The sequence below is a fragment of the Dermacentor variabilis genome, chromosome 3 (genome assembly GCF_050947875.1).
Source record: "Dermacentor variabilis isolate Ectoservices chromosome 3, ASM5094787v1, whole genome shotgun sequence".
In the NCBI taxonomy this organism is placed as follows: Eukaryota; Metazoa; Arthropoda; class Arachnida; order Ixodida; family Ixodidae; genus Dermacentor; species Dermacentor variabilis.
The window spans coordinates 160,254,645-160,282,281 of record NC_134570.1 but is presented as its reverse complement, the minus strand read 5'-3'; the positions used below and the strand labels follow the sequence as shown (position 1 = coordinate 160,282,281).

Below are 27,637 nucleotides of genomic sequence, written 5' to 3'. Positions count from 1 at the left end.
GTAATGTTCAGTAGCCTGGAAAAGAAGTAAGACTTCGCGATCGCTAGTCAGCTTCTTGAGTCAGTGAAGGAGTACATTTATGTAGGTCAATTACAGGGAACCCTGATCATAAGAAGAAAATTGCCAGAAGAAATAGGTTGGAGTGCATATGGCAGGTATTGCCAGATCCTCACTCGGAAGCACTATCATCGAAAAAAAAGGTGTACAGCCACTGCATTCTATCGGTCCCATCTAGCGGGGCAGAAACTTGAAGGTTGACAGAGTACATTGAGAACAAGGGCCGCAAAGGGCGATGAAACAAAATGTATTAGGCGAAACGTTAAGAGACTGGAGGAGAGCGGTGTGGAACAGAGAGCAAACTGGGACAGCCAAGATTGTAATTGACATTAGGAGAAGGAAAATGAAGCTGGGCAGCCTTGTAATGGGAACAGGGATGATAATCGATTGACCATTAGAGTTACAGAATGGGTGCCAATAGAAAGGCAAGGGCGGTCGTGCACGGTAGAAAACTAGGTGAGGTGACGAAATTAGGAAATTTGCAGGCACAAGGTTGAAATCAGTTGGCGGAGGACAGGGCTAATTGGAGATCGCAGGGAGATATCTTCGACTTGGAAGGGACATACAACTAGCTGATGATATTGATATATATATATATATATATATATATATATATATATATATATATATATATATATATATATATATATATATATATATATATATGTATGTATATATATATATATATATATATATATTTACGGAATATCACGTTGACAACACTGATGACGAAAATTTACCTTGAGTGTCCATATAATTACCAGCGCAACATTCAAACAATCACATTCAGACAATATAGATTGAAAATGTCACTGTGACTGCAGGCGTAGTCGCGTTCGTTCACTCAAGCTCAACTGATCCATGCCTTTGCTTTGTTTTTATGTACTTGGTTCGACATATAAGTATAATTTTTATCTACAGCCAAGGGAAAAGCGACACTGAATCGACCATAACACTGATTTTTCTAGCGGGAAGAGAGGATCCTGCACTTAAAACTGTTTCAACACAATGTACGATCTCACCCATGACATATATAGTGGGTTGTTGAAAGCCTTTTCACACATTATTAATGGTCAATAACATTTCGTATGCTACATTTTAAATGCCATATGTTACTTTATATTCTCAATAGACGGTAGTGCTGCCCATAGCTGCAGTCTGGCACAATATTGCGTCCAGAATGCGCCAAGGGTAGCCACTCATAAAAATATTTTTGCACGTCAATGAGCGCCACCCATGATCAGGCGAAAAGTTTAAAGTTATCCAGGAAATGCGTGCTGCTGGAAAGATGGAGACCAAGAAGCTGTAGCCAGGCCATAAAGACATTATCAGATCCAGTTATCGCCTGTCGAGGACTTCCACCTTTGATTGTTCCTATGCACTGCAAAATATTTTTTTTTCATTTTTAACCCCCTCCCTCTCCCAATCAAAAACCTCTAACAATTTGTCTACTAGGTAAAAACCGTTGTTGGCCATTTGGTAATGATCAGCGGTCGTGAGGGTAAAAAGCTTCTGTAATGCCGCCAGATGTCCCGTCGTAGCACGTAAGTCGACATCCTCGTAGAGGAAGTAACATTATAAATGCGTGACGCCTCGTATTCACGTAAATGCTAGTTGTTATTTTCTTATACATTCTGTCCATGCAACAATAACTAAAACAAAAAAAGCTGTCAATTTCGTCAGAACACTTATCGTTCTTCTTCAGCCATGTATAAGTCGTACGAGTTATTTACATCATTGAAGCAAATGAGTAGTATGAACCGGAAAGCATCGTCTGAGTGAGGCAAATAAGAGACTTCCTTACCGTGGATAAGGCCCAATGTTATTGTCATCCAGAAGATGTTGGGAGCGAAAGTGGACGAGATAAACGCCACAGATGTGAGAATCGTGCTAATCAACACGATATAGAATGTCTTGATACGTCGTTGAAGGGCATAGACGATCAATCCTAGGAAGAGAGACCTTATTGATTTGTAGCATTGCTAGGGTATCTCACGCACTTTCCGCCGACTATGTATGTATGCATGTATGTATGTGTGTATGTATGTATGTACGTATGTATGTACGTATGTATGTACGTATGTATGTACGTATGTATGTACGTATGTATGTATGTGCATGTGTTTGTGTGTGTCTGCCGAACCGTTTTCCCGTCTACTTAGGTCACTGTGTCGTCCTTGGTCGAATGGGTAGCGTATCCACCTACTGTACTGAGGGAACAGGGTTAGCAGACAACCAGCCACTGAGTATGTGGAACTCTGCATATGTGCACTGCTCTTCAAAAGAACGTGCGGGACTGGTTATGTACAGCTCTTCAATGAAACTCCTTGACGCCGACTTGGAGCACGGGGTATGTGCCACCACTCGGTCTGTGCTGCTCTTGAATGAACCTCTTTGACGCCAACTTGGCTAAGTTTGGGCCACACTGAATTTGCCGCTTAAAAATGTTTTTTTTTTCTAATGAACGAGGAAAAAAATTCGGCGGAACCCATCTTACGATGACGGTCGGTCTACGGTAATGCGTTAGCATTGAATGCCTTAGCGACACAACGTGTTGCCACCATCGAAACGAGTGATGTGTGAGCCGTGTGCGGCAGCTGGACAACTCCTGCGCCCTTCCCTAGGAACATTTTGCGCGATTGAGCTCCGCCGCCGCGAAGGCTGCGCATACCCTTTGAAATGAGCCTCGCGCTGGTACGTGCGAAACACTTAGAAACGCTTCACGCGACACCCGAGCTCCTCCCTAGCGCTTCTCACTGGACACGCTGCGCCAGTGGCGCTGCCGACATGTCCGCGCGTGGCTTCCGATATGAAAATCGTGGCGCGCCGGTGCCTGCGAACGCCGAAAATGGTTCCGTCGATGGCAACGCACTCAGGGACCTAAAATCGCCAGCGGTTCGTTGCAGAGCGGCCCATACTCAGTGCATTCTTGGCGCAGCCCGCTTAAGCATTGGCCTTGTATCACGGTGTATGCACCCCAGGGTGCTCGACAAGCGAGGGAGCAATTCTCAGCGTAGGCACTTCTAGTCGGACTTGGTGCAAACTTCTCGGCAGCGTCATCAGATGGCGCTGCGTGTCTAGAAAGAAGTGCGACAGAGGAGCTTGGCTACCTCTTGACCTGTTTAGCGGCGTTCGCACGCATGGACGCGCCATCGGAGGGCACAAGCGGGCTTTCCGGCAAAGCACCTAGGCGGCACCCAGTGTTCAACCGGTAAGCGCCAAAGAGGGGTCCCATTGATGTACACGCCTCACACATAGCTCGTTTCGACGTTAGCAATACGCCATGTCGCTACATTGATTCAATGCTGAACGCATCACCGTCTACAGCCGTGATGATATGGGTTCTGCGAAATTTTCTTTTATTTTTATTTTCATCTTCGCCATGCCCGCCTTCCTCATCCTCTCCAGATTCCTGCAGTGAAACACACATCGCTAGGCCACGCACGTACCAGTGACTTGCCGGCCGGACACCGGTCGACACTTTCACCGATGTGAGCCGCTGTTAGGCGTCACAAGTAACATCAGGCAAGCATTGTCCACATCCAACGCACATTCTACAATCTATATGAATGGTTGCTGTCGTGAAGCGGTGTCTCCCAGGGATATATCTAGTATACATAAATACCCAAGATATTAGACGCGTTGATTGGTAGTGCAGCGCACACGTAATGCGGAGATGGTTGATTTGTCTTTCATTGGCAACCAGTTATCTGTTCGTCCACTTTTATTTTCCATTTTCCTGATATCATCTACACTTTAATTTCAAACACCGCTAATTGCCTCTATGTTTTTCTTGGCTTCATTTCCTGCTGACTTTATACTTTCGTGATTAAAAAAGATAGATCCACCCCCTTTCCCTTCTCATTCATTCATAGCAATGGTGTCGAATCTGGGAGCCTTGATGCCATTAGGTGGCAATCAGGGTTACTGATCCACATGCTGATCATCTAATTTCACGTGTCACCTGATACCAGCTGCCAATAAAATTGATGTTCCACACCCATCCGCTATGACCCTAAGTGGCGCTGGCTAACGCCTCCTAGGGTGAGATCTAGTACACATAAGTACCTAAGATAGTGAACGGATTCATAGCCGTCACCGCAGCGCAATTGGTTGTACAACACACGCGTAATACGGATGCTGTGGGTTTCCCTCACACCGGCGACAAGTTATATTTTTGTCGACTTTGGTTTTCCCTTTTACGCATTATTTCTACATTACATTTTCCACCACACCGAAATACCGCTATGCTTCCTTGGCTTAACACCAGTTGGCTTTATGTGGCCGTGAATAAAAAAAAATCCATCTGCCCTTCCACTCTGTGAAGGAGGACGAGCAGCGAAGCTGTCGTGTGTCTTCAAATTCAAGTTTATTTACCAGACAATACGCTGCAACGTCCGCTGGGCTAAAAGCCGTGAACACGGCTTGACGGGGCGCAGGCGACCGTTACGATGCAGCAGCTATACAAGGTGCACAGGTAGAGAGACTAAGGTACGCCGTGACAAAGGCAAAAATGAAAACATGCAGATTACTATGCATAATGCAGCATGTTCATAAATCACACGAATAGACTTGAAATACGATGCACATCGAAAGGCATATACAAATTGCAACACAAAGTACAACGTATTTATCACTGACACAAATACAGTGAAAATGCTTTAAAACATTTCTATATTTTAGTGTCTGTTTTGCAAGCAGTGTCGCGGATATCATTTATAGATACTGAATCTTTTGCTAGAAGCAATAGAACAAAAGAAAGAATGCACTGTTTTTACTCCAACTGGTTGTGTTTTCATATGTGTTTTGTGTTGTAGGGGCGTTCTATGCCTCAGTTTGATACTTATAAGTTGTACGAAATCGAGGTACAGACCATATATGGTTGTTTCTTGTAGGTGCTGTAATAACGCGACTCTCTAGACATGATAAGCCTCTAGTGAAGTTCGAGAGTTCTCTGTTTGAAAATTAGAGCGTGTTCAACAAACGATATGAGTAATGTTGTCAACCCGTACTACAGTGAACCCTTCAAACGATTTGCAAGTTATTCCCAGACGTTCAATGTTTCCAATGTAGCGAATTATCCTTTTTCGTAGAACAAGAATTTTATTTATGTTTGCTTTTATTGCATTATTTTTTTATTATTATTATTGCCGTATTCTGCTGCCCTGAGTGGCAGCAGAATACGGCAGTGAGAGATGACTCCTGTTACAGGCGAGATTTTACCACAGGGGTAGTCAACGGGAGCATCCAAACCTAAGTTCGATGAAAAGTAAACCCCAAGTATATTTTGCGTATATCAACAGTATGCATTCGCTGTGAATAAAGAATTAACGGCTGGTGAGTAGTCACTATATTATTTTTAGCACGAAATATACCAGCTTTAGTTATGTTTGGATCTATCTTAAGTCGATTCATTTTTGACCGCGAGGAAATCTCCGAAAGCATGTCGTCAACTTTGGATATTGTCGCAGCCTAGTAGAAGACGGGAAAGCCGGTGTAGAGGACGTATGGAAACACTTTATCACAGCAGTAAACGCGACGTCGTTGTCGTCTGTTTTTCCACTCGCGCGCTACTTCAGCGTCGTTCTCATCGCCGGGCACATACTCGCGGCGACCATATAGGATGTGGCATTTGCCTCCCTTTTCAAAAAAAGAGGCATCGTCCCGATGCACCAACGTCCGAACGCTGTGCACCGACGGTGCAAAGTTGAGGTCATAAGGAAATGTATGGCTTCATACGAAGCACATGCACAACCTCGGGCAGATGCCGCAGGCGTTTGGAGCAGTTATGGCTGTCGGGGACAACTTCATAATTAACATCGCTGATGCGGCGCAGAACTGTGTACGGGCTGATGTATCTTCGCAGGAGCTACTCAGACAGCCCCCGCCGATGAATCGGAGTCCAGACCCACACCTGGTCACCGACGTTGTACGTGACGGGTCTGTGTCGAAGATTGTAGTGTCGGGCATCGTATTCCTGTTGTTCTTTGATTCGCAAACGCGCAAATCGCCTGGCTTCCTCTGCGCGTTGCGTAAACTCCTCGGCACCAGTCTCGTCGTCACCGCACTCGTGCGGCAGCATTGCGTCCAACATTGTTGTCACTTCGCGTCCGTAAACGAGGTTGAAAGGCGTCACGCGTGTTGTCTCTTGGCGAGCCGTGTTATACGCAAATCTAACATATGGTAAAACCTCGTCCCAGTTCTTGTGGTTGACGTCGATGTAAATACTCATAATGTCTGCCAGAGTCTTATTCATACGTTCTCTCAGCCCATTGGTTTGGGGATGATAAGCCGTGGTCTTTCGGTGAGTGGTACCACTTAGTCGCAACACGGTATCCAGAAGCGCAGCCGTGAACGCAGATCCTCCGTCTGTTATGACCACTGCGGGAGCGCCATGCCTTAGGACGACGGCTTCGACGAAAAATCGCGCTGCTTCGGCTGCTGTTCCACGTTGGATAGCACCTGTTTCGGCGTATCGAGTAAGATAATCAGTGACGACGATTATCCATCTATTTCCGGCAGTAGACAGCGGAAACGGACCTAAAAGGTCCATGCCAATTTGTTCGAACGGCGCTTGCGGTATCTGAACAGGATGCTGCAGTCCAGCTGGCTTGCCGGGTAAGGCTTTGCGGCGCTGGCAATCCAGGCATGTCTGTGTGTAACGTTTCACGATCGACGCAAGTCTAGGCCAATCGCACTTTAGCCTAATTCTTGCCAATGTCCGAGTGTAGCCCAAGTGACCAGCGGTCGGCTCGTTGTGATAGGCGTGTAGAACTTCGTCGCGAAGAGATGTGGGAATGACGAGTACGTAGCTGCTGCCACTAGGTGAAAAGTTCTTTTTATACAGAACGTCGTGGCGTAAGCAGAATGAAGGCAGCCCTCTGGCGAATAACCTCGGCACGCTGCCTGTTCTTCCCTCTAAGTAATCAAAAAGAGGAACCAGTTCTGCGTCCTCGCGTTGGTGGCGTGAAACGGCGACAGTATCTAGCACGCCTAGAAAAGCCGTGTCATCATCGTCGTGCACTGCAGTCTGAACAGGAGACCGAGAAAGGCAGTCGGCGTCGGTGTGTCGTTTCCCTGATTTGTAGACAACCGTGAAGTGGAACTCTTGGAGACGAAGACTCCAGCGCGCTAGCCGACCAGCTGGATCTTTGAAATTAGTCAGCCAGCAAAGAGCATGATGATCACTAACAACGGTCAAACACCGACCATACAAATATGGCCGAAATTTCAGGACGGCCCACACCAGTGCGAGACATTCTTTTTCTGTAGTGGAGTAGTTGGCCTCCGTCCTGGATAGCGTCCTGCTGGCGTAAGCAATCACTCTTTCGGCGCCGTCCTGCCGCTGTACAAGCAGTGCGCCGAGGCCGACATTACTAGCGTCGGTATGAAGAATCGTAGGAGCGTCGTCATCAAAGTGTGCGAGCACGGGAGGCGTCTGCAGCCGTTGCCGTAGGTCGTAAAATGCCCGTTGCTGGTCTCACCCCATACGAAGGGGACATCTTCTCTGGTTAGATGCGTTAATGGCCATGCGATGCGCGAAATGTCCGCACTAATGCGTCGGTAGTAGGCGCAAAGGCCCAGAAAACGTCGCACGGCCTTTTTATCTGATGGCGTTGGGGAATTAGCAACGGCAGAGATTTTATCAGGGTCACGTCGGACACCTTCACGACTGACAACGTGACCGAGAAATTGAAGTTCTTCAAAGCCAAAATGGCACTTTTCAGGTTTCAAAGTTAGACCAGCTGAGCGTATTGCTTCAAAGACCGTCTTTAGTCTCCGTAAGTGTGCCTCGAACGTGACGGAGAAAACAATCACGTCGTCGAGGTACACCATACAGGTTTGCCATTAGAGGCCTGAGATTACCGTGTCCATTAGTCGCTGAAACGTTGCTGGCGCAGAACACAAACCGAAGGGGAGCACCTGAAATTCATAAAGTCCGTCGGGCGTCACAAAAGCGGTCTTCTCACGGTCTCTGTCATCAACTTCTATTTGCCAGTAGCCGCTTTTCAAGCCCATCGACGAAAAGTAACGTGCGTTTCGTAGCCTGTCCAGTGAATCGTCGATACGCGGCAGCGCATAAGCATCTTTCTTTGTGATCTGGTTGAGTTTTCGATAGTGGACGCAGAAGCGCAGGCTCCCGTCCTTCTTTTTCACCAACACGACAGGCGATGCCCAAGGACTCTTAGATGGCCGAATAACCCAGTCCTCAAGCATCGTCTTCACTTGCGTTTGTATCACCTCTCGCTCTTTCGGTGCCACCCGATAAGGATTCTGCCGAATTGGTCTGGCGTCGGCTTCGGTGACAACACGGTGCTTAGTGAGCGGCGTCTGGCTGACTCGTGACGTAGATGGAAAGCAGCTCTTAAACTCATCGATGAGCTCAAGAAGGCTGTTACGTTCGACGGGTGACAAGGTGGGACTGATATCAACCACAGGGGCAGGCATGGCCATGGCGGCCGTCGCGTGCTCTACTGAGAGGCAGTCTTGTATTGAGGTAAATTCGTCAAAGTAAGGAACAGCCGTGCCTCTAACAATGTGTCGACGTTCCCTGGTAAAATTCGTCAGCAGGAGTTCAGCACGTCCGTCGTGTACGTTAATTACGGCTCAGTGCGTCGATGTGTTCAACGACACCAGTCCCGGTGTTCAAGTTGTCGCAGATAACGGGTACGAGGGAACAGCTTAGCGGCGGAAGCGTGACGTCGTCGTCGGCGATACGTAAGCGGGGTCGCTGGTGCTCGGCGGGGTCGACGTCGTCTGAGCTCGTAGAAAATGTGACGACGAGGTCACGGACATTAATCACTGCACCGTATTCTCTCAAGAAATCCATACCCAATATAAGTTCCTTGCAGCACTCAAAGAGAATGACGAGGGTGGCGACGAAGGTTTCACCGGCGATTACTATCCTGGCTGTGCATTTTCCGATCGCCGTCATCAACTGGCCGCCGGCAGTTCTGATGTTGGGCCCGGTCCACGGCGTCTTCACTTTACGCAACTTGTCGGCCAGTTTTTGACTTATTATCGAAAAATTCGAACCAGTATCGACGAGAGCGGCCACTTGGTGGCCGTCAATGAAAACGACCAGATCGGCGCTTACGGCATCGGTTACAGGGGGTGCGGTTGGAGACGTCGGAAATTTAGAGTAGTCGGTCGTCGGTGATGGGGGCTCTTGGAAAGCTAGACGGTTTGCAACCTCACCCCCGGAGGTCGCTGCTTCTAGTTTCCCCGGTGCGGGCTAGGGGACCTGCCCCTAGAGGCGTCAGAAAAATCGCTACGGGTCGGTGGGGTATAACGAGCCGGAGAAGTGAAACGCAATCGAGGCGTCGCTAAACCTTCCGGCCGAAAGTTTGTAGGATTTTCGTCACAGGTACGTGCAGCATCAAACACAGGGTAATTGCAGTTGGGAAACCTTGGATACCCGGCTGCGCGGTAGTGGCACGCTCGATAAACATGTCCTACTTCGCCGCAATGAAAGCACAGCGGCCGGCGGTCAGCGGTGCGCCACAAATCGGTCTTGCGAAGCGGGTAGCCCACAGGGGATTCGCCGTAAGACCGAGGCGCAGCGATCGGCTCGCGGCGATACGGCATAGCTGGCGGCGGCTGTGACTGGCGAAAATATGGCGTCGGGGGTGGTGGTGATGGCTGCGTCGTAGTGGTCGACGGTGTCAGTAGCATCGAAGTCGCGGGAGGTGGACGACAGACAGCTTCCGCGTAGTTTAGTCGTCGCGGCACCGCCTGCCGGTCGGGGGACGAAAAGGCCTGTCGAACTTCCTCCCGAACGATATCAGCGACAGAAGCCACCACTGGTGCCATCCCGAGCTGCCGGATCTCCTCTCGCACAATCTCCCGGATGACTTCACGCAGAGACGTGCCGTAGCTCTCAGGTAGAACTGAAGCATTCACCGGAGAGTTCGCGCGATCATATTAGCGGTACCGTTGCTTTGGTGCCCGTTCTATAGCGGTAGCCTCCTTGGTGAATTCGACCGCTGTCGTCGGTGGTTTCCTCACGAGTCCGGCAAACAGTTCCTCCTTCACTCCGCACAAGAGATAGCGTAACTTCGTTTCTTCGGCCATCTCAGGGTCTGCTCTGCGGAAAAGGCGGGTCATATCTTCAGCATACATGGCTACGCTCTCGTTTGGTTCTTGAATACAAGATTCGAGTAGGCGCTGCGCAGTGTCTCTTCTGTCGATACTAGTGAAGGTGTCTAGCAGCTGGGTGCGGCAGGCATCCCATGTGGTCAAACTTCTCTCCCGGTTCACAAACCACGTCCGCGCACTGTCTTGAAGCGCGAAATAGACATTAGAAAGCTATTGCTGGGAGCCCCAGTCATTATAACTGGCTACACGCTCAAATTGGTCCAGCCAATCTTGGACATCTTCAAAAGCGTCGCCATGGAAACTTTCTGGTATCTTAGGATTCTGCAGCGTCACCTGCGATGGAGTTGCAGTAGCCATGGCGGAAGTAGGTAGACGCGTTCCAGCAGGGTCCTGCAAAGGGTTGAACTCGGGCGTCAGGCCTAGCAGGCGGCGACTGTACCGGTGAACAGGCGTTTCGACGAACGAAGGTGATTCCGTTTTCGAGGTATGGCTCCGCGAAGGGGTGCCGAGCATGAGGCAATCCTACCCCGCACCTCCACCAGTGTCGCAGCCTAGTAGAAGACGGGAAAGCCGGCGTAGAGGACGTATGGAAACGTTTTATCAGCGCAGTCAACGCGACGTCGTTGTCGTCTCTGTTTTTCCACTCGCGCGCTACTTCAGCGTCGTTCTCATCGCCTGGCACCTACCCGCGGCGACTATATAGGATGTGGCAATATTAAATGATGCATGTTAATGTTAGAGATAAGTATCGTTGAAACTTGTGCGTATATTACGCACTTAACTACTGGGCCCATGTTCACGATATCGTTGATATAAACACTGAACATTAGGGGTCCCAGAATACTCCCTTGCGGTACACACCAAGTGATAGGCAAGAACTACGAGTTACATTTATTGTTGTGTACACTCTGCAATCTGTTTTGAAGATACGATTTAGGCAGTAATGAGCAATTATTATGAATACCATTTGATTCTAGTTTGTGCAAAAGAATACTAAGGTCAACAGAATCAGGCCTTGCTGAAACCTAAAAAAATACCGAGTGTTAATTCGTTTTTTTTTCTTCAATTTGATAAACTATAGCTTGTTTCAATGTCATCAGTGCAGTTTCAGTTTACCCGCCACTTCAAAAGCCAAAATCTGCATCTGTTACAACAATTAATATATGAAGAACCGCGTAATATAAACAAAGATAATTTTTCTATGCACTTAGAGAAGACAGGAAGGACAGAAATAGGTCTGTAATTGCTTCCTATATCACGATATATATTACGATCAATTGACGCATCTGTGTATATATTATTATGATTAATAATAATGTTATTGAAGGACACCGACAAAGAATATAACTATTGACTGTGGAAGGCTTTATTCTGATTCATTTACGAAGTAGTGACGTGTGCAAGTACCACCGCATGGCAGAAGGGAATTCCACAATATTAACAACCTCACTATGAACTACGTAATTGCTAAAAGTAAATGAAAGTGGGGGTAATGTTAAAGTCTTCTTAGTGGCTAATTTCATATCATATTTTTCGGATAGTTTCGATAAAACAAGCGTTACAGCTGTCTTCTGTAACCATACTCCCTCCGTAGACGGCCATATACCTGTATTACCAGCAGACGGAAATTCGGTAGCGTATCCGACTTCACTGTGAACTTAAACTTGACAATTAAACTTGACGTACTGATAAAGTTGTCTTATCGGACAGTTTCAGTATGATTTTTTTTTCCAAGATACGCGCATTAGATTGAGAGCTACAGAGCATTCACCAGAAACTGCAGACGTAAAGTTTTTCGTGTCCACGCGACGCGTGGACGGATGGATATCGACCACCGCCAGAGGGTAGCTATATACATATTTGCCGTAAAATTAAGCTCTTCTGTCTCCCTTTTTCTCAATGAATCAAAGCGAGAGTCTCAAATCAGGCATCCTTGATACCATTAGGTAGCATACGAACGTTTCTTAGCCACGTGACCGCGGTTCTGAGTTCACCTGTTACGTGACGCCATCGGGAAAATGGGTTGTTTCACATTTCTCCGCTATGACTCTGAGTGGTGCTGGCTCACATTCTCAAATGTTCCACCAAGCTCACACAAGTGCCCAATATAGCGGACGGACTGATGGCCACTGCTGTAGCAGTGGCCATACGCGTAATGCGGAATTTGTGGAACCGTTTCCAACCGGCGATAGGCCATCTTTTCTTCCACGTTCATTTTCGCTTTTCCTAATTCTTTTTTTACATCTCAATTTCAACCACAGCTAACTATCCCTATGCTTGCCTTGGCTTTATTGCCTGTTGGCTTTATATGATTTGGGTTGTGTGTTTCACTTTTTCAGCTTACTAAGTAGTTCTCAAAACCACTAACCCCGATCACTATCCTAACTGGAGCCCGAGTGAGTGTGCGTACATGAGATTGTCCGTCTTCTGTACATGAGTACATGAGTACAGATCTTGAGTACATGAGATCTTGAGAACTTGAGATTTCAGTGAGGTCAGCTTTTGGTGAGTCTATGTGATTCAGGCTTCGTCTCATCTTCATTAGTCTGAGAGAGATTTAGCCAACACAGTATCGTTTGAAGAGTCAGTGAGACCGATGAGCCCGACGCCACAGATTCGCTTTCTTTAGTGATTTGAAGTTCGGCCAACCTGAGTGCGTCAATTTTATTACTATGGTATATCCTCTAGTGTGTGGGTTGCTGGCAGTGGCAGTGAACGTGGGCAGTGCGAAAGAGCACCTCATGAAGTAGTGTAACAAGCCGAGAAGAATACCGTAAGAGATTGTCTCAACTAGCACACAGCTGCATAAATACCTGAAACATTGCTTAGCGTCATGGCTACGCTTTTTGGCCAGGAAGCGGTTCCCCTTGTTATATGGAAATTTTCCACAAAGTACACGAGGAGGAGACCAAACCATGACCACGGCATGAAAACCAGAAATGCAGCTGCCGCCATGGTAACAGGCACCGTCCAGCAGCGATCCATAGCGGTTGTTCCGCACCCTTGGCCTGACGACGCCGTAGAAAAAGAAGTGGGTGATTATTCTCACATCCGCTTTTTCCCGTGAATAGCAGATCATGTGACCGCAAAAATATAATTTCTACTGTGCTAGTGTCTAGAATATCTCTTTAAAAATGAAACAAACAAGAATTACAGAACAAACGTTTAGCCTATATAGAACGCTTTTTTTTCTGCTGAAAGAGTTTAGTGCGTTGCTTTAGTCTCGGCGGCGCGCTCAAACTGGTACGTGCAAAATGTGCTAGATGCAGTCACGTGGCGCGTAGGTGGTATGTGAACTTAATACGGCAACCGAAAGCTATTACCTATTACAAACGGTCACGAAGCAATAAATTAGTATATCTGAACATAAATATTTATTTAGTATTACTTCACTTCCCCCTATCACCTTTTTCTTTGTCCTGAGTCACATGCCGTATTCTAGTGTTAACAAGAGGTTGCCCCGCCCCCATTATTGAAAAAAGCATGAAGAAAACTGACAAGGCATCTGTATCACAAGAAGTAAAGGATTCATAGTCTTCTATATTTTTTGAAGTTTGACGTTTTCGCCATCATTTTAATTTCATTCGCATCAGATAACACTTCACAAAATGTGTGAGGTCAAACACTCATGTTTTGACCTTGACCGAAAATAAAGGGTAAATATTAGCGCATTTAGTTTGCGAAACTAGAAAAAAAAATATGAGCTTACGTTCTTGGCTTCCAGGCATTACCATGGGACGCAAAATGGAAGGGCCTGCGATTTGCGCGTGTTTGTTCTTCCTGCAATGCGCACATTTCATGCGAATGTGGTCGTGGGGTTCACTCGAGTGACAAACTATGGCAGCAAGCGTGTGCAGATGGCTCTTCACGCTTATTGCCGAGCTTGACGCACGTAACGCGAGAAGATGAAAATCAGAAGGCGTTTTCTAAGGAAAGCTTTCTGTAAGTGCACACGTGAACTTACACAAGGTAAGAACGTCAGCGTAGTAAACGACCGCATTATTTTATCTTGCAATAGCCGTTAAGAGATTACAACTGAGTTATTTGTAATTTATTTGTAATCGTTAGTCTCTCCGTCATTTCCTTGAGGCCGTTACCGACGGCAGCCGTCGTCGTCGTTGTGACGTCAGGCTATTTACTGATTTCACGTTGAACCTGCGATAAAGCGGAGGGGGAAACAAAAAGCTTTCACTACGACAACCAAGCACTCAATTCGTAGCTTCAGAGATAATCCAAGGGCCAACAAAGCGGTTGATATAGCTGACAATTTGTACAGGCGAAGCGGCACGAGTGAGTGCACCTCTGTGCGCACTGAGACAGTAACTCTCGACATTATACGTGTGTACACATATGTCAAGTCTGTAAGCGGCATCTCTAAAGCACACATACCTGCGAACAGAACACTGCATTACCGGTAACATAGAAACGACGGCAAAATGCACGGAGGATTGGCAAATAAGCGCTCGCGTGCGTAAATCGTTGTCATTATCGCCACTAGGATAAACAAATGACAGGATTCAGCACCCCAAGTTACACAGTCGGCTGTGAGATTCGCCCTAGTTCAGGGTTTCGCAATATTTCATAGCGATAGTTGGTGTGGGTTATCCCATTCATTTCGATGTAAACCAGGATCTGCCGGATGAATACCAAAGTAGTTTTTTTTTGCGAGGTTATAAAGAAATGAAGAAAAATATGGGCAATGCACCTGTGGAATTAGAGCTCCGGTTTGATGGAGTAGCATACGTAAGTTTTACTTCCGAGCTACTGTTTCCTTTTCTTGTATATATTTCATGGAAAAACAGAGAGTAGCTTTCTACAAGCGCTGAGCTTCAAGTGCGCACATGGGAATTACTCAGCAATGCATCCAACACATGTATGCAACAAAGCTATTCATTCAGGAAGCGGCTTGTGAACCGTTTACCCAATATGAACCAAATGATTTCGTTGATCACGTGATTTCTGCATGCCTATCACACATGTTGCTCTTCTACGGAAAATGCGACCAATTACTGCAACCATATCGTAAGGAATCTTTGGGGCTGATGAAAGACAGAGAACAAATTAAGAATTCCGTATTAACATTGTTTTTGAGGTTTCCCTGAAGGCCAGTCCAGAAAAAAATTGAGTCTTTGGAGTCTATGAAGCAGTGTCTTATGAACCTTTCCTGTGAACATAGGTGGCAGGGTACTGAACTTCGCACATAACGTTCCGCCTCCAACCACGTCCTAGCAGAGAGGTTTCCTTTGAGCTGTTTTCGAAAGAAATTATACTTGATGGCAGGTACATTCGGCAGACGCATTTGAACACATCTTGGTATCTATATCATGAGTTGAGCATATTTTGAATAAGCATTAAGAAAACTCTCCTTGATGAAACGAACTCATTAAGAAAGGAATGGCTCAGCTACCCACTTTAAGAAAACACCAGGATATATCTGGTATGCGCATACACGTTGACATCGCAACAAGGCTGGGAACATTCTTGACAAAGCGAAGTTGCGATATTTCATTCATGACCGCATGTTCAGGATTGAGTAAGAAAAATAAGTGGGAGACCAGCTGGATGAAATAAATTGGGGCCATAGGAAGGGATGACCATTGCTCCGGGGACCCTGTTGTCGAGGTGGGCCTTTTCCTGTGCTCGTCCCTTGTCCATGATTTATATTTGGGGGCTGTTTTTCACGGATGGATTTGTACCAACTATCTCGCATTCATACCCTTTTCAGTCGATAATACTATGGCTACCGAGCACATGAAACCCACTGAGACTAAAAAGCCTATGTGCAAAAAAAAAATACTCTAAAATTTTTAATCAAGATACTGGCACACGAATAACTTTTCCGGTTTCAAATATTTTTCCTACACTAAAAGAACAAGTGTTACATTTTTCTATTTCACCATTTATTGTACTTCTTCCTCGGGGACCCCTACAAACCAGTGATTCCGGCACAAGACTTGGCAAAGCTGTGCAAGCCGGCTATTACGTCGTGAGGAATGGCGTTGCTCACTTGAAGGCAGCGGTTTCGTCCGTGTTGTTGTTTTTTTCCTTGCGTGTTTCTTCATAAAGTGGCGTGCGCTTCACTTCAAACATTTCAAACTTCAAGCATTCGTTGGCATTCACTTCAAACTTCAAGCATTCGTTGGCGAAAGGTGTGAGCAGTGTGAGTGCAAGGTTTTTGGTTATCGTGCAAGTTCACGCTGTGGCATGCGACGCGCTTGTCTCGTTGTCACGATAAATGCGGAACGCCCTGCGTAGAAACGTCGCGCTATGTTTGTTTGCGCTCCATAACACAGGCTCTTGAGTGTCAGACTGGTAGCAAAATTAGTAATTGGAATGTTTTCTAAATGATAGTGTGGGGCAATGTTGTCGGAAAATTGTTGGATATGAATACATGGTTTCCCAAGGAATTACGAATGCTTCTGTGAAAATGATTCGCATAGGTTGCTATGCATTACGACTTTGTGCTGGTCATAGTACTTTTTATCATTGAAACATTTTTTTCCCAGTTATATTGGTTGCATTATTGAAGAGCAATAAAATTGAAGTTGATATTGAAAGTACTTTGGCAGTCTCACTGATTTCCATCCTATTCGCTTATCTTCCTAAGGAAGCTACTGGAGCAACTGCCGTCAATAAACGCCTAATCACGTTCACATTAAGACATGCGTCACTCCTTGTAGTTCAAGGACACGCTGGCGTTTCAGCTGACGTGAGTCGTAAGATCGCCTCAGCCACAAAAGAAAAATAACTGCTGTAGTAACGGCCGCAGTGCCCGACGCTACATGAATTGAAACATTCGCCCCAAGCAGCGTAAGATCTTGACATCACTGCCATTTCCGGTTGTGACGTCACTTCTTTCTTTTTATTTTTTGCTTACTCTTAGCTATTCCTACGGTACATAGATGGCGACGGTTACAATGAGTCCCATTTTCTTGACATGTGGGCTTCTATAGAAGCTTCGCTACCCGTTTACAGATCCCTTGTTTATAGCGTGCTGTGACCAAATAGCCTATTCTGCCACCATCTAGTAGCCATCGTCGCCGCAAAACCTGTCTTGCGCAACAGTATATTTCTTCTCACGGTTTCTGTGTGCCCTTCTTCTCCACTTTCCGCCTCGCTCTCTCTTTGCTATCACCAACTTTCATCTCCCGCTGCGCTCCGCGTTCGCTTTCATCCTTCACTGTGCTCGTTCGCTCGGTTACGAGGGACAAAGCCGACGCTCGCCGCGTGAATGGGCGAGCGTCCTAATCATTTCGGTAATCGGGTAATAATTTGCAATGGTTCTTACCTTCTTTCTGTAATCTCAGCTTCCCTATTTGTCAAATTCTTTTCATCATCATCATCATCTCAGCCTGGTTACGCCCACTGCAGGGCAAAGGCCTCTCCCATACTTCTCCAACTACCACGGTCATGTACTAATTGTGACCATGTTGTCCCTGTAAACTTCTTAATCTCATCCGCCCACCTGACTTTCTGCCGCCCTCTGCTACGCTTCCCTTCCCTTGGAATCCATTCCGTAACTCTTAATGACCATCGGTTATCTTCCCTCTTCATTACGTGTCCTGCCCATATGCCCCCTTTTCTTTTTCTTGATTTCAACTAAGATATCATTAACTCGCGTTTGTTCCCTCACCCAATCTGCCCTTTTCTTATCCCTTAACGTTACACCTATCATTCTTCTTTCCATAGGTCGTTGCGTCGTCCTCAATTTAAGTAGAACCCTTTTCGTAAGTCTCCAGGTTTCTGCCCCGTGGGTGAGTACTGGTAACATAAGCTGTTATAAACTTTTCTCTTGAGGGATAATAGCAGTCTGCTGTTCATGATCTGAGAATGCCTGCCAAACGCACCCCAGCCCATTCTTATTCTTCTGATTATTTCAGTCTCATAATCCGGATCCGCAGTCACTACCTGTCCTAAGTAGATGTATTCCCTTACCACTTCCAGTGCTTCACTACCTATCGTAAACTGCTGTTTTCTTCCGAGACTGTTAAACATTACTTTAGTTTTCTACAGATTAACTTTTAGACCCACCTTTCTGCTTTGCCTCTCCAGGTCAGTGAGCATGCATTGCAGTTGGTCCCCTGAGTTACTAAGCAAGGCAATATCATCAGCGAATCGCAAGTTACTAAGGTATTCTCCATTAACTCTTATTCCCCATTCTTCCCAATCCAGGTCTCTGAATACCTCCTGTAAAAACGCTGTGAATAGCATTGGAGAGATCGAATCTCCCTGCCTGACGCCTTTCTTTATTGGGATTTTGTTGCTTTCTTTATGGAGGACTACGGTGGCTGTGGAGCCGCTATAGATATCTTTCAGTATTTTTACATACGGCTCGTCTACACCCTGATTCCGCAATGCCTCCATGACTGCTGAGGTTTCGAGTGAATCAAACGCTTTCTCGTAATCAATGAAATTAGCATGAATTACAATGAAATTTTAATTTTCGCCAAATTTGGGGAGTAGAGATACGAATTTTTTTTTTGTGGCGCCTTATGTTGTACCGTGGATTCCAATTAAAATAATTACCATAATAGTCATTGGATGCACTGACAATGAACATTAGCTCCATGAAATACTTCCTTTATATCGTGCACGGAGCATTTGTTCAAACGAGCGTGCTTGTGCTCGTTGCTTAATGATTAAGTGTTTCTCGTGCTTTCAACTGTTCAGTAGCATACACACACGATTAAAGGCACCCAAAACAACCAAATTGTGCGCATTACTCAAATGATATGCAGACAATGAGAAACCTTTCTTTCCCTTCACTGTGCTTAGGACCCACGCGTTTCCGACCACGGCCATGTGTACTCATGTCGTTGCATATTAGGTGAGCTTAGAAATCGATAAACACTTGAATCAGGTCGCACCACAGTTGCTTCTTCTCAAGCTGCAAGCACCTGGCAGAAACGGCAAAAGGATGGCTTCAACTTACCTGGCGATTGCTCAGGATAGGTTCTAACGCGGCTACTGTGTCGCCATCACAGTCAGTCGCTCTTTCTTTAAGTGGAATGATGATTAACTCGTGGATGCGCAGGGAATGATCAAGCTGCCGCTACCTTATTTGGCGGCACAAGCCAAGTCGCTCCAACAATATTACTGATGAGAGGAATACTGCACCTGAAAAGGACGGCCTCACGGTGCCAGCTGCTCATCTGTATAAACCAGCGCCGAGCGGAAGTACCTAAATAGAGCCAGCTGTAAAATGCGACAGAAAGTATAGAAAATGGGAGCAAGCAGTAGACTGTACGCGTTGCTGTAATGCACCACCTGGTATCGCTACTTCTACTGTAAATGAAGCTGCAATCTCCTTTCGACGGTCGTTCCGCGCGCATGTGGTGTTGTTTACTCCAAGCGATACGCATGAGATTCTGAAAGATTTACTCAGACTAATTTCCTTCTTCTGCGAGTGCTACAAAAAAAAAAGACCGAATGATGAATCTGAGAAAAAAGACAATTGGAAGGCGCCATTTTCTGAATGCTATTCACCATTCGGCTTTAATTTTGTCTATAAGACGCGCAACTATTGAAATGCCTCGCACAGATGTTATCTACATGTGCATTTCTTTGAGGTATATGGATTGTTATTGGCACTCAGTACTTGACAAAGGTTTTTCCAATCGCGTGTGCTCGAATGGTATAATTGCGGTTATGGAGTCCTTTCAGTGAACCGGAATTGAGGCGTTGCGGGCATTTGACCTGGGTGCGGAGGGTGAGCGTGACGGTGGAAGGAAGCAGCATACCTCATCTCTTTCAGCTGAGGCTGCGGTGGTCGTGGTGGCCGGTTGGGGCCGCAGTTCAAGCTGCAGTTCTGAAGCTTCTAGAGACTGCTTGATATTTCCACAGATGCTGTCAGAAATCAAAACAACCTGGAGCTTCGAGGCTGGGAACATCTTTCGTAGTTCTTCACACACAATGGCCCTGATGGTGTCTCGAAGCTCGTTGGAGCGTAGTCCTTCAAATTGATACGTCGGGATAAGTATCTGACGGCCATTTTGCCTGCTGCGCATTTGCAGCGTCTTCTCCATGGCCGTGGTTAGGGATAAAAATTCTGATATAGGCTTAGGTGTCTTACGTAATAATCCGGCCGAATGGCTTTTCTTCCCGTCCCTCATCAAAGAAGTACTATTCGTTTGTTTTGACATGCCGAGGTTGGCATGAGGAAACAGTCAGATCATCTCCTCAGTAAAGGTAGGGACTGTTTCATTCGGAAGCTGCATTAGAAGTCCTAGCAAGATTTCAGCACTTTCCATGCGATGCTCGTATAGGTCTGTAGATAAAGGCGCCGAAAATAACCCTATGTCGCTAGGCTTACGTTCAAGCAGCGTCACCCAAACAGAAATAGACGTGGAATGACTTGTCGTCACAGTTCCAGTTGTTAAACGTCGCCACCATTTGCTGTGTCTACAACCAGCCTCCTATATCTTCAATGAATGATCCGTGGAAAGCCGGTGGCTCCCTGGACTTTGGCCGCGCGACAACTGATACAGTCGCTGTCACTGTGCCCCTTCACTCCAGCTTGACTTTTTGGCCTTCTCCGGTAGAAATCTGCACTCTACCAGCAGTCCTTGCAGCTAGCTCACTGGTTCGTGGGGACGTTGAAGTTGTTTTTACAGCTTGGGCTTGGCTTACGGCTTGCAGAGGTGTGCGCTACCTAACGAAGCACGTCCACTTGATGCAGGTTGTGGTAATCGTAAAGAATTTTTTTAAGGGTTTCAAAGAGCTAGCTGGCATTTGGCAAAGAACCCAGCCATTCGAGTGTCAAAATGGGCTGGAGAACCAATGAAAGCTATTTTCTTGCTTTGAGTGCCATAAAGAAGCAACCAAGTTAATTTGGATTTAATAAAGTTGGACGGTGCTTGAAGGCATGTATGTAGAGCCGGCAGCCGGCACCAGTGGTGGGTCCAGGGGGAGGAGGGGTGCAGCTGGACGATTGCGCCCCGCCCCCCGATGCCGCTAACTAATCCACCCCCACCCCTCTTCCACCTCTCTCGACAGCGACTTTTTCGACACGTGCAATTCTTTAAGCCCCTGCGGCGACCATCGCTGTCCGCGGCGAGCAAAGCACCCCTCACTTTTACCTTTCTGTTGGGCTCGAAACTGGCTAACGCAACCGCCGCCTTTGTGGAAGGGAGCTGTGCTCTTCTTCTCTTAGCTCCTTCAGAGAGTCGAAGGTCCTTTACATAAGCGGGCCCATCATTGCGGCAGCAAGGAGGGAGTCTTCCCTTCGCCCTCCCTTACTCAGATGCACGTGCTCCCACATTCCGCACTGCTGTGTCAATAGATCTGGAAACCGTTCGACGTCACTCATACTCGCGCCTGTCGTCGCACATAGTATGCTTTGCTCATGCTCGAAAAGGGGACACCACAAGTCACCTACAGTGGCCAATATAAAACAATCAAATTGGCGGCGACCAACTCGTGCGGCGATTAAGGCGTGAGTTTCTTTTTTCAAATTGTCGCAATTAATGTTTCTCGTATATGGAATACAGCGGGTAAAATTTATGGCCCTGCCCGTTGTGAATCACTTAACAAAGTTCCGTTGCACTGAAAGCCCAAATTCGCATTTATCAGACCTGTTAAATGGGCGTCCACGTTTTTGGGCAGAAGTTGTGAACGGAGAGCCCTCGGTGTCCCGTTCGCGGACATAAGTAGTGGGTCTGTATATTTGGAGTGCTTTTGCGTGTTTCGTAACACGTTATAGCGCGGATTTTGTTTCAACCTCCCAAAATAGGTCAGTGCTTGATCTTCTTTATATACACTGACAAAGCTACAGTCCATGCTGATGGCATAAAACCCAGTGGCCTAGGCGGAGCAGTGTTAATAGAAATCGTGAAGATAACTGCGCAGCAGGGACATATTTTCACGAATCGATATTTTACCACATTGAAGATTTTTGACTGCTTACTTCAAGAGAAAAAGTTCCTGCCTGGAAGAGTAAATCCAAACCGCACTGAGGGCGCTGCTGCACACATTCCTAATGAACAGCAAAGTAATCCGTGGAGCATCGACCACTCGTGTTTGAGAAGAGAAATGTGTGTCTGGTGGAATGGAAAGATAACAAAGACATAATTTCCTTTCGCAGTACTCTCATAGATTCTATGTCTCCATGCGTGCAGGTCGGAGCATAAAACCCCCAAAAATGGTAGGCAAAACAAACCCTTCACACAGGTGCCTCTTAATGGCATTCGCACCTCCGAGTTGGTGTTGTTTAGGTTAACTTTAGGCGATATGTGAAAATGGTTGCAACTGACAATGGTCTATTGTCCAGGTGCGCTAGAACGGACGCCATGGACTGTCTCTGAACATTATATTCAGGACAGTCGCACAAAATATGTTCCAGCGTCTCCTCGCAAAGACAGGCATTGCAGAGAGCGTTGTCGGCCATTCCAATGCGAAACGAGTAGGATTTCGTGAAGGCCACCCCTAGCCATAAGCGATAAAGCAGGGTGGCCTCACTTCGGCGGAGTCCAGTTGGCATACACAGATGCATCAATGAGGGCAGGTCGTGTCGATGATTGCTGCGGTTGGTCTGGCTGCTTGGTGTGCACCATAGAGAGAGCGTGATCTCCCGTGCAAGCACAAGACATCGCAGCTGAAGGCGACGCAGGGACTACTTCGGTTTATGAAGGATACGGGCTTGGACAAGCGGCTGTGACAGTGATGTCACGTACCGCGCAAGAGTGACGGACTGTAACTGACGATGTGTTTGCTGTGTTATGTGCTCTCTCTCTCTCTCTCCTCCTCCCATCTTTCGTCCCCCCCATCCCGCTCCCATGTGTAGGGTAGCAAACCGGTTACGCTACACTGGTTAACCTCCCTGCCTTCCTTCTCCACTTTTTCCTTCCTTCCTTAACTTTAGGCAAACGCATCGCACGAACCACCGTCTTTTCTGTGACGTCATTAGTGGCGCCATTACTTCCGCTTTCTGCTTTCGGGTTTCCAAGAATTTTGCCAAAGCCGTGCTCGCGTGGTGGGTCTCTTAGAGTCTACGATTCTGCACTTTGCTGTGCGGCGTGAAAAAGTACTCACGAAGTACGGAACACAAGAGCAGACGACAGTGCGGCTGTCCTCAACAAGAGGAAAAGAAAGACAAGGAAGGCTCGTAGAGCGAATAAAAAATGGGGCTCGCGCAGAGGTGATTGTTGGAACGTCGGCACGACTAGGGCCGCAGCGTCTACGGAACCCACATCTACGAGTGAGGTTCACTTGACCGGGCGTCCGTCTTCGGGACAGAGAACGCTTCGGGTCGCTGCACGGCACGAGACCTCGGAGTGGCCTGCTGCAGCCTCGAACCCGCATCTACGCGCGAGGTTCCGGAGAGCGAGCGTCCCTCATCGAGACGAAGAGCGTCTCGTGTCGTCGCCTTGCACGAGGCCTGAGGCCGGCCTGCTGACATCTCGGAACCATTTCTACGCTCGTGGTTCGGGTGACCGGGCGTCCGTCATCGAAGCGAGCGCCTTGGGCTGTCTTCTTGCCCGAGACTTCGGAGTGGCCTGTTCCCGTCTACGGAGCTGTGGGTCGTCCACCCTTTCTTGCCCCGCACTGCTGCGTCTACTTTTCCACGCCGGTCATCACTCAACCAGCGAGTGTTCCACCTCAGAGACTCTACGAGTCTCACCACGCTCCGGACTTCAACCGCAACCTCGTGCGACTACATTTTCTTTTTTTTCTGTTTGCGAACCACCTTGTATGCGTGGTTCTATTGAAGATCTTCTTCTTGTTTACGTGCTGTCTAATATAATTGTCGGGTGTTTCCTATTCACGCACCGTCTCCTCCATCTTCCTCGCGTCACACGCCTTGCAACAGGACGATCCTAACCATTACATGCGGTAATCAGTGATTTCTAATTATTTCTAATTTTTCACGACACTTCAGTAACTCAACTTGTAACTGAACTTATGCTCTGATATCGTATCTATAATGGAACCCACGAATATTGTACTGTACGATTTTTTATTATTTTTTATTCATATTAAATTTCGTTTCCGGTAGTCTCAGTGAATTCTAATTAATTATAATTATTCTATATCTTCAGTAACTCAACTTGTAACTAATCTGGTGCTCTGATATAATATATATAATGATACCCATGAAATTTGTACTGTAAATTTTTTTCTTTTTCTTTACTAATTTATTTTGACTTTCCTCCCCAGTCGTCTCAGTAGGTTAACCGGAAGTGCTGCACAAAAAACAGGAGTGTCACTCGATGCTCGTGACAATAAAAAATATTACCAGAGGATCAGGGAAGTGTATTAGAATATAACCAATTGATGAGGGGAGCAAACCTTACCGACAGGTATACTTGATATACTAGGACGAAGGTCAACTCAAGGAAATGGGCCATTGGGATACTCACACATTTTGTCGACACTGCTGTCTACAATGCGTGGGTTGAACACCGTAACAGCTTTGCACCTACAATAAAATGAGGTGTGGCGTTTCCTGTCTTTCAGGGAGGATGCAGCCGAAATAATAACTAGATATAACCCAAATCGAAATGGCACCAAGGAACAAAGGTACGAAAGCATACCATCCGCTCCAAAGACCCGACCAGCCTAGCTGCCTGACGACGACACGACAAAATAGTTTTGACCATTTTCCAGAATGTTATAAACCTTAAGATGCAATGCGATGCAGCAACCAAGATTGCAAAGCGAAGTCGGGAGTTTTGTGCATGAAATCTTATGTTTTCTTGTGCCTGCAAGCGTAAACATATTTCTTTTATTTTACCATGCTTCCAACTAACGTTCTAGTTCGTGGACATTCATTTGTGCCGTTTGAAAATGAACATTTTCGCTCGATTTTTTTTCTCGGCATTTCTCAGACCGTTTCAAGTGAAGCGTTGAAAATGTTTGTTTTCATGCCTACATTCTTTAAGGTAGTGAAAAGGTTCAGTGCGAGTTGCACCTCCTTTTTTCTGTCTCCTTACAGTTTTTAGTCTCTAGTGCTATTACAAGGTTTGACCATGCCGACCGGTGTGAATAAGTTGTTTTCAAACTGGTAACATTGTTGCCTGCAACGTTTCCGTGAAAATGGGGCTAAGGGATACAACTGAGAACAAATCATGATGATTGGGGGTTACATACGTGTGGCTAGTTGCGCAATCCCCCTCCCAACCACATTAGGGAACCGCCACCCCTCCCCCCTTCTCCTAAGCTAGGCACCTGGATCCGCCCCTGACCGGCACATTATCAGGTGCAGTACAGATGGCTATGCGCATGCGCCGACTCTATATACGCGAACCTGTCATGTGTTCGGCAATCTCGTGCGATGGCGCAGTTTCTCTGGAACGGAAGTCCGCGGCGGCAGACCTTGAGACGACTTGCTTTTGCGGTAAAATGACTTACGGGGTTTCGCATGACAAAACCTGCCACACCGCAGGGCGTGACTGCTCATCACTTTTGACCCCACGGGATTCTTTACCGTGCTGCCAACGTTGGGCACAATAGCGTTTTCTTTTTTTTTTGCCTTCAGGGCGAACTCTAACGTGGCCACGGCAGCTGAATGCAACCTGCGGGCTTGAGCTGACCAGCGCAGGGCGATAGCCACTCAGCTACCGGAGCAGCTGCTCCTAAACCAAACAATTTCAATTGCTAAGTCGTGCACTTGGCCATTCTGGCTTAAGTCGACGGTTGTCATAACAGTAATTGTCCTGCCAACAGCAACTCTACGGCGGTTTCTTGGCAGTCTAAGTGAGCAGGGGCTGAAACTTACATCTCGCAGACAGTCTGCGCAAAAACAAATACATATTTTTATTGTAAACAATAATTTATTTAAGACATTCCACAGCGCCCGCGTTGAACATTTTCGGCGGTGATTCATCAGAGGCACCTAACGTGAATCGGTGTTCATGGGCAAAACATAGGTAAGCATCAATTAGTGCTCGCTAATAATTATGAATGCAGGCTTTCCTTGCAGCAACACTTTACTGCGAGCCCATTAATACTGTTTTTTTTTCATAAGTGTCTGTCCTATGAGAAGAGAGCGCCTGTACTGCACACTTGACCCTTGCAGAACACTGCACGTCAGCACATCAATCAAACGAATTCAGGAGACATCATCAACGCAGCTTGCTGCTGCACATTTACCACTTTACCGCTGTAAAATAAGAAAAACAAAACAGAAAAGAATGATAAAGATGTACCCGAGTTTGAAAAATGATTGCTTTCGTGATACTTCAGCAAAATGAGGCCAAGAAAACGATGCCTCTTTTTCACTGAGTGTTCGGTGTTTAGTTGTATTTGCAATGCGCTACGATGCGCATTGCTACAACTGAAATGGAAACACTAAGTTGCGGTCAGACCTAGTAACAAAATTCAAACTTGTTTGCGATCGTCGCAGGTGGCGTGGCCGGTTTTACAGCAGATCCTTGCAGCTGCACAGACACTACTGCTCACACAGTTTTGTGATCCGCCAGTCACCACTGAAAATTCAAGAACTAAAATGTTGGAATAAGCAATTTGTCGACGAGAGATATTGTTAGAAACACGAACACAATGTTAACAAGCGCCTTGGATGTCAGTAAGCGAATCTGCTAAAACCAATCATTCGAGAACTTTTACAAAATCTCTAGCGTGCAACAGCTTCCCAAACCTGTTTCACTTTTCGCTGACGGAACTCTCACATTTTTCAATACACTGACCTCAGGAAAGTATTTGCTAAAATACTTAATGGCCATAAAACATACTAATTAACCTAATATGTTGTTTCTTTTTCTGTGGGGTCACGGCATAAACAGCCCCCATATCAACCTACCAAAGTGTTTCCTCTTGTACTGAAGCACACTTGTGAACTTATGGTGAGCGTAATTTCGTGTCTCTCCTTGTCAATGTATTAGGGTCAAACAGCGTGACGATCTGTCGCGAGCTTTCCAAAAGGCTGTCATGAATTAGAAACGAACCTACGAGCTGATGTGTCGCGATCGTAGCGAGTGAGCGGTACGTGCAGCTGTACTTGGCGTCTCTGCGTGGAGCACGTAATTAGCCGCACGGCGAACTAGCCCTGGAGGTAGTTAACGGCCAACCGTTCACCCAAGAAACAAGAATCAAATGCAGTGCAAGCAAGCTTCATACGACTCGTCTGCCGCACGCCGTCGTACCCAAACGCGAAGCCGTACTCACTGACTCCGAGATCACGTGTCACTTCTCTATGGCGGACATCGAAACGACGGCAGAGTTGAACTGTTTTCCAGCATAGGCTTCAGCGAACTAACCCAACGACTTTGCTCAGACACTATCTGTAATTTAAGTTTTGTTTTCCATTTTAAAGCTGTCACGAGCAGGTGCATTTCATGAAATAGAAATGTCATGTGCTGCACATGCTGCTGTCACAACTCCACCATTTCGGCACCACTCCGCGCCTCTGAAGCTCAAGCACGTAAATTTTTTGGCCGATTCCATTAGCATGCCTGCCGGAAATGCATGCCTCGGCATGAGCCGCTGTAAACACGGGAAAAAGAATGTTTGCGGCGACCTATGCGGA

General features: G+C 46.6%; 1 protein-coding gene across 4 annotated transcripts in view; it reads right to left on the bottom strand.

The window, feature by feature from the left end:
* LOC142576473 (monocarboxylate transporter 14-like) overlaps positions 1-27,352 on the bottom strand; it is a 49,181-nt gene extending 21,829 nt beyond the window's left edge. The window contains exons 1-6 of one of the 4 annotated variants that reach the window (XM_075686617.1): positions 27,277-27,347; positions 24,513-24,571; positions 19,273-19,350; positions 13,865-13,935; positions 12,969-13,163; positions 1,862-2,005 (exon numbers count right to left, since the gene is read on the bottom strand). In XM_075686617.1, the coding sequence (XP_075542732.1) occupies positions 1,862-2,005; positions 12,969-13,163; positions 13,865-13,935; positions 19,273-19,307 (445 nt within the window). In that variant the 5' untranslated portion in view covers positions 19,308-19,350; positions 24,513-24,571; positions 27,277-27,347. The other 3 variants (XM_075686618.1, XM_075686620.1, XM_075686619.1) reach the window with 3 other exon arrangements.
* Positions 27,353-27,637: the final 285 nt, after the last annotated feature.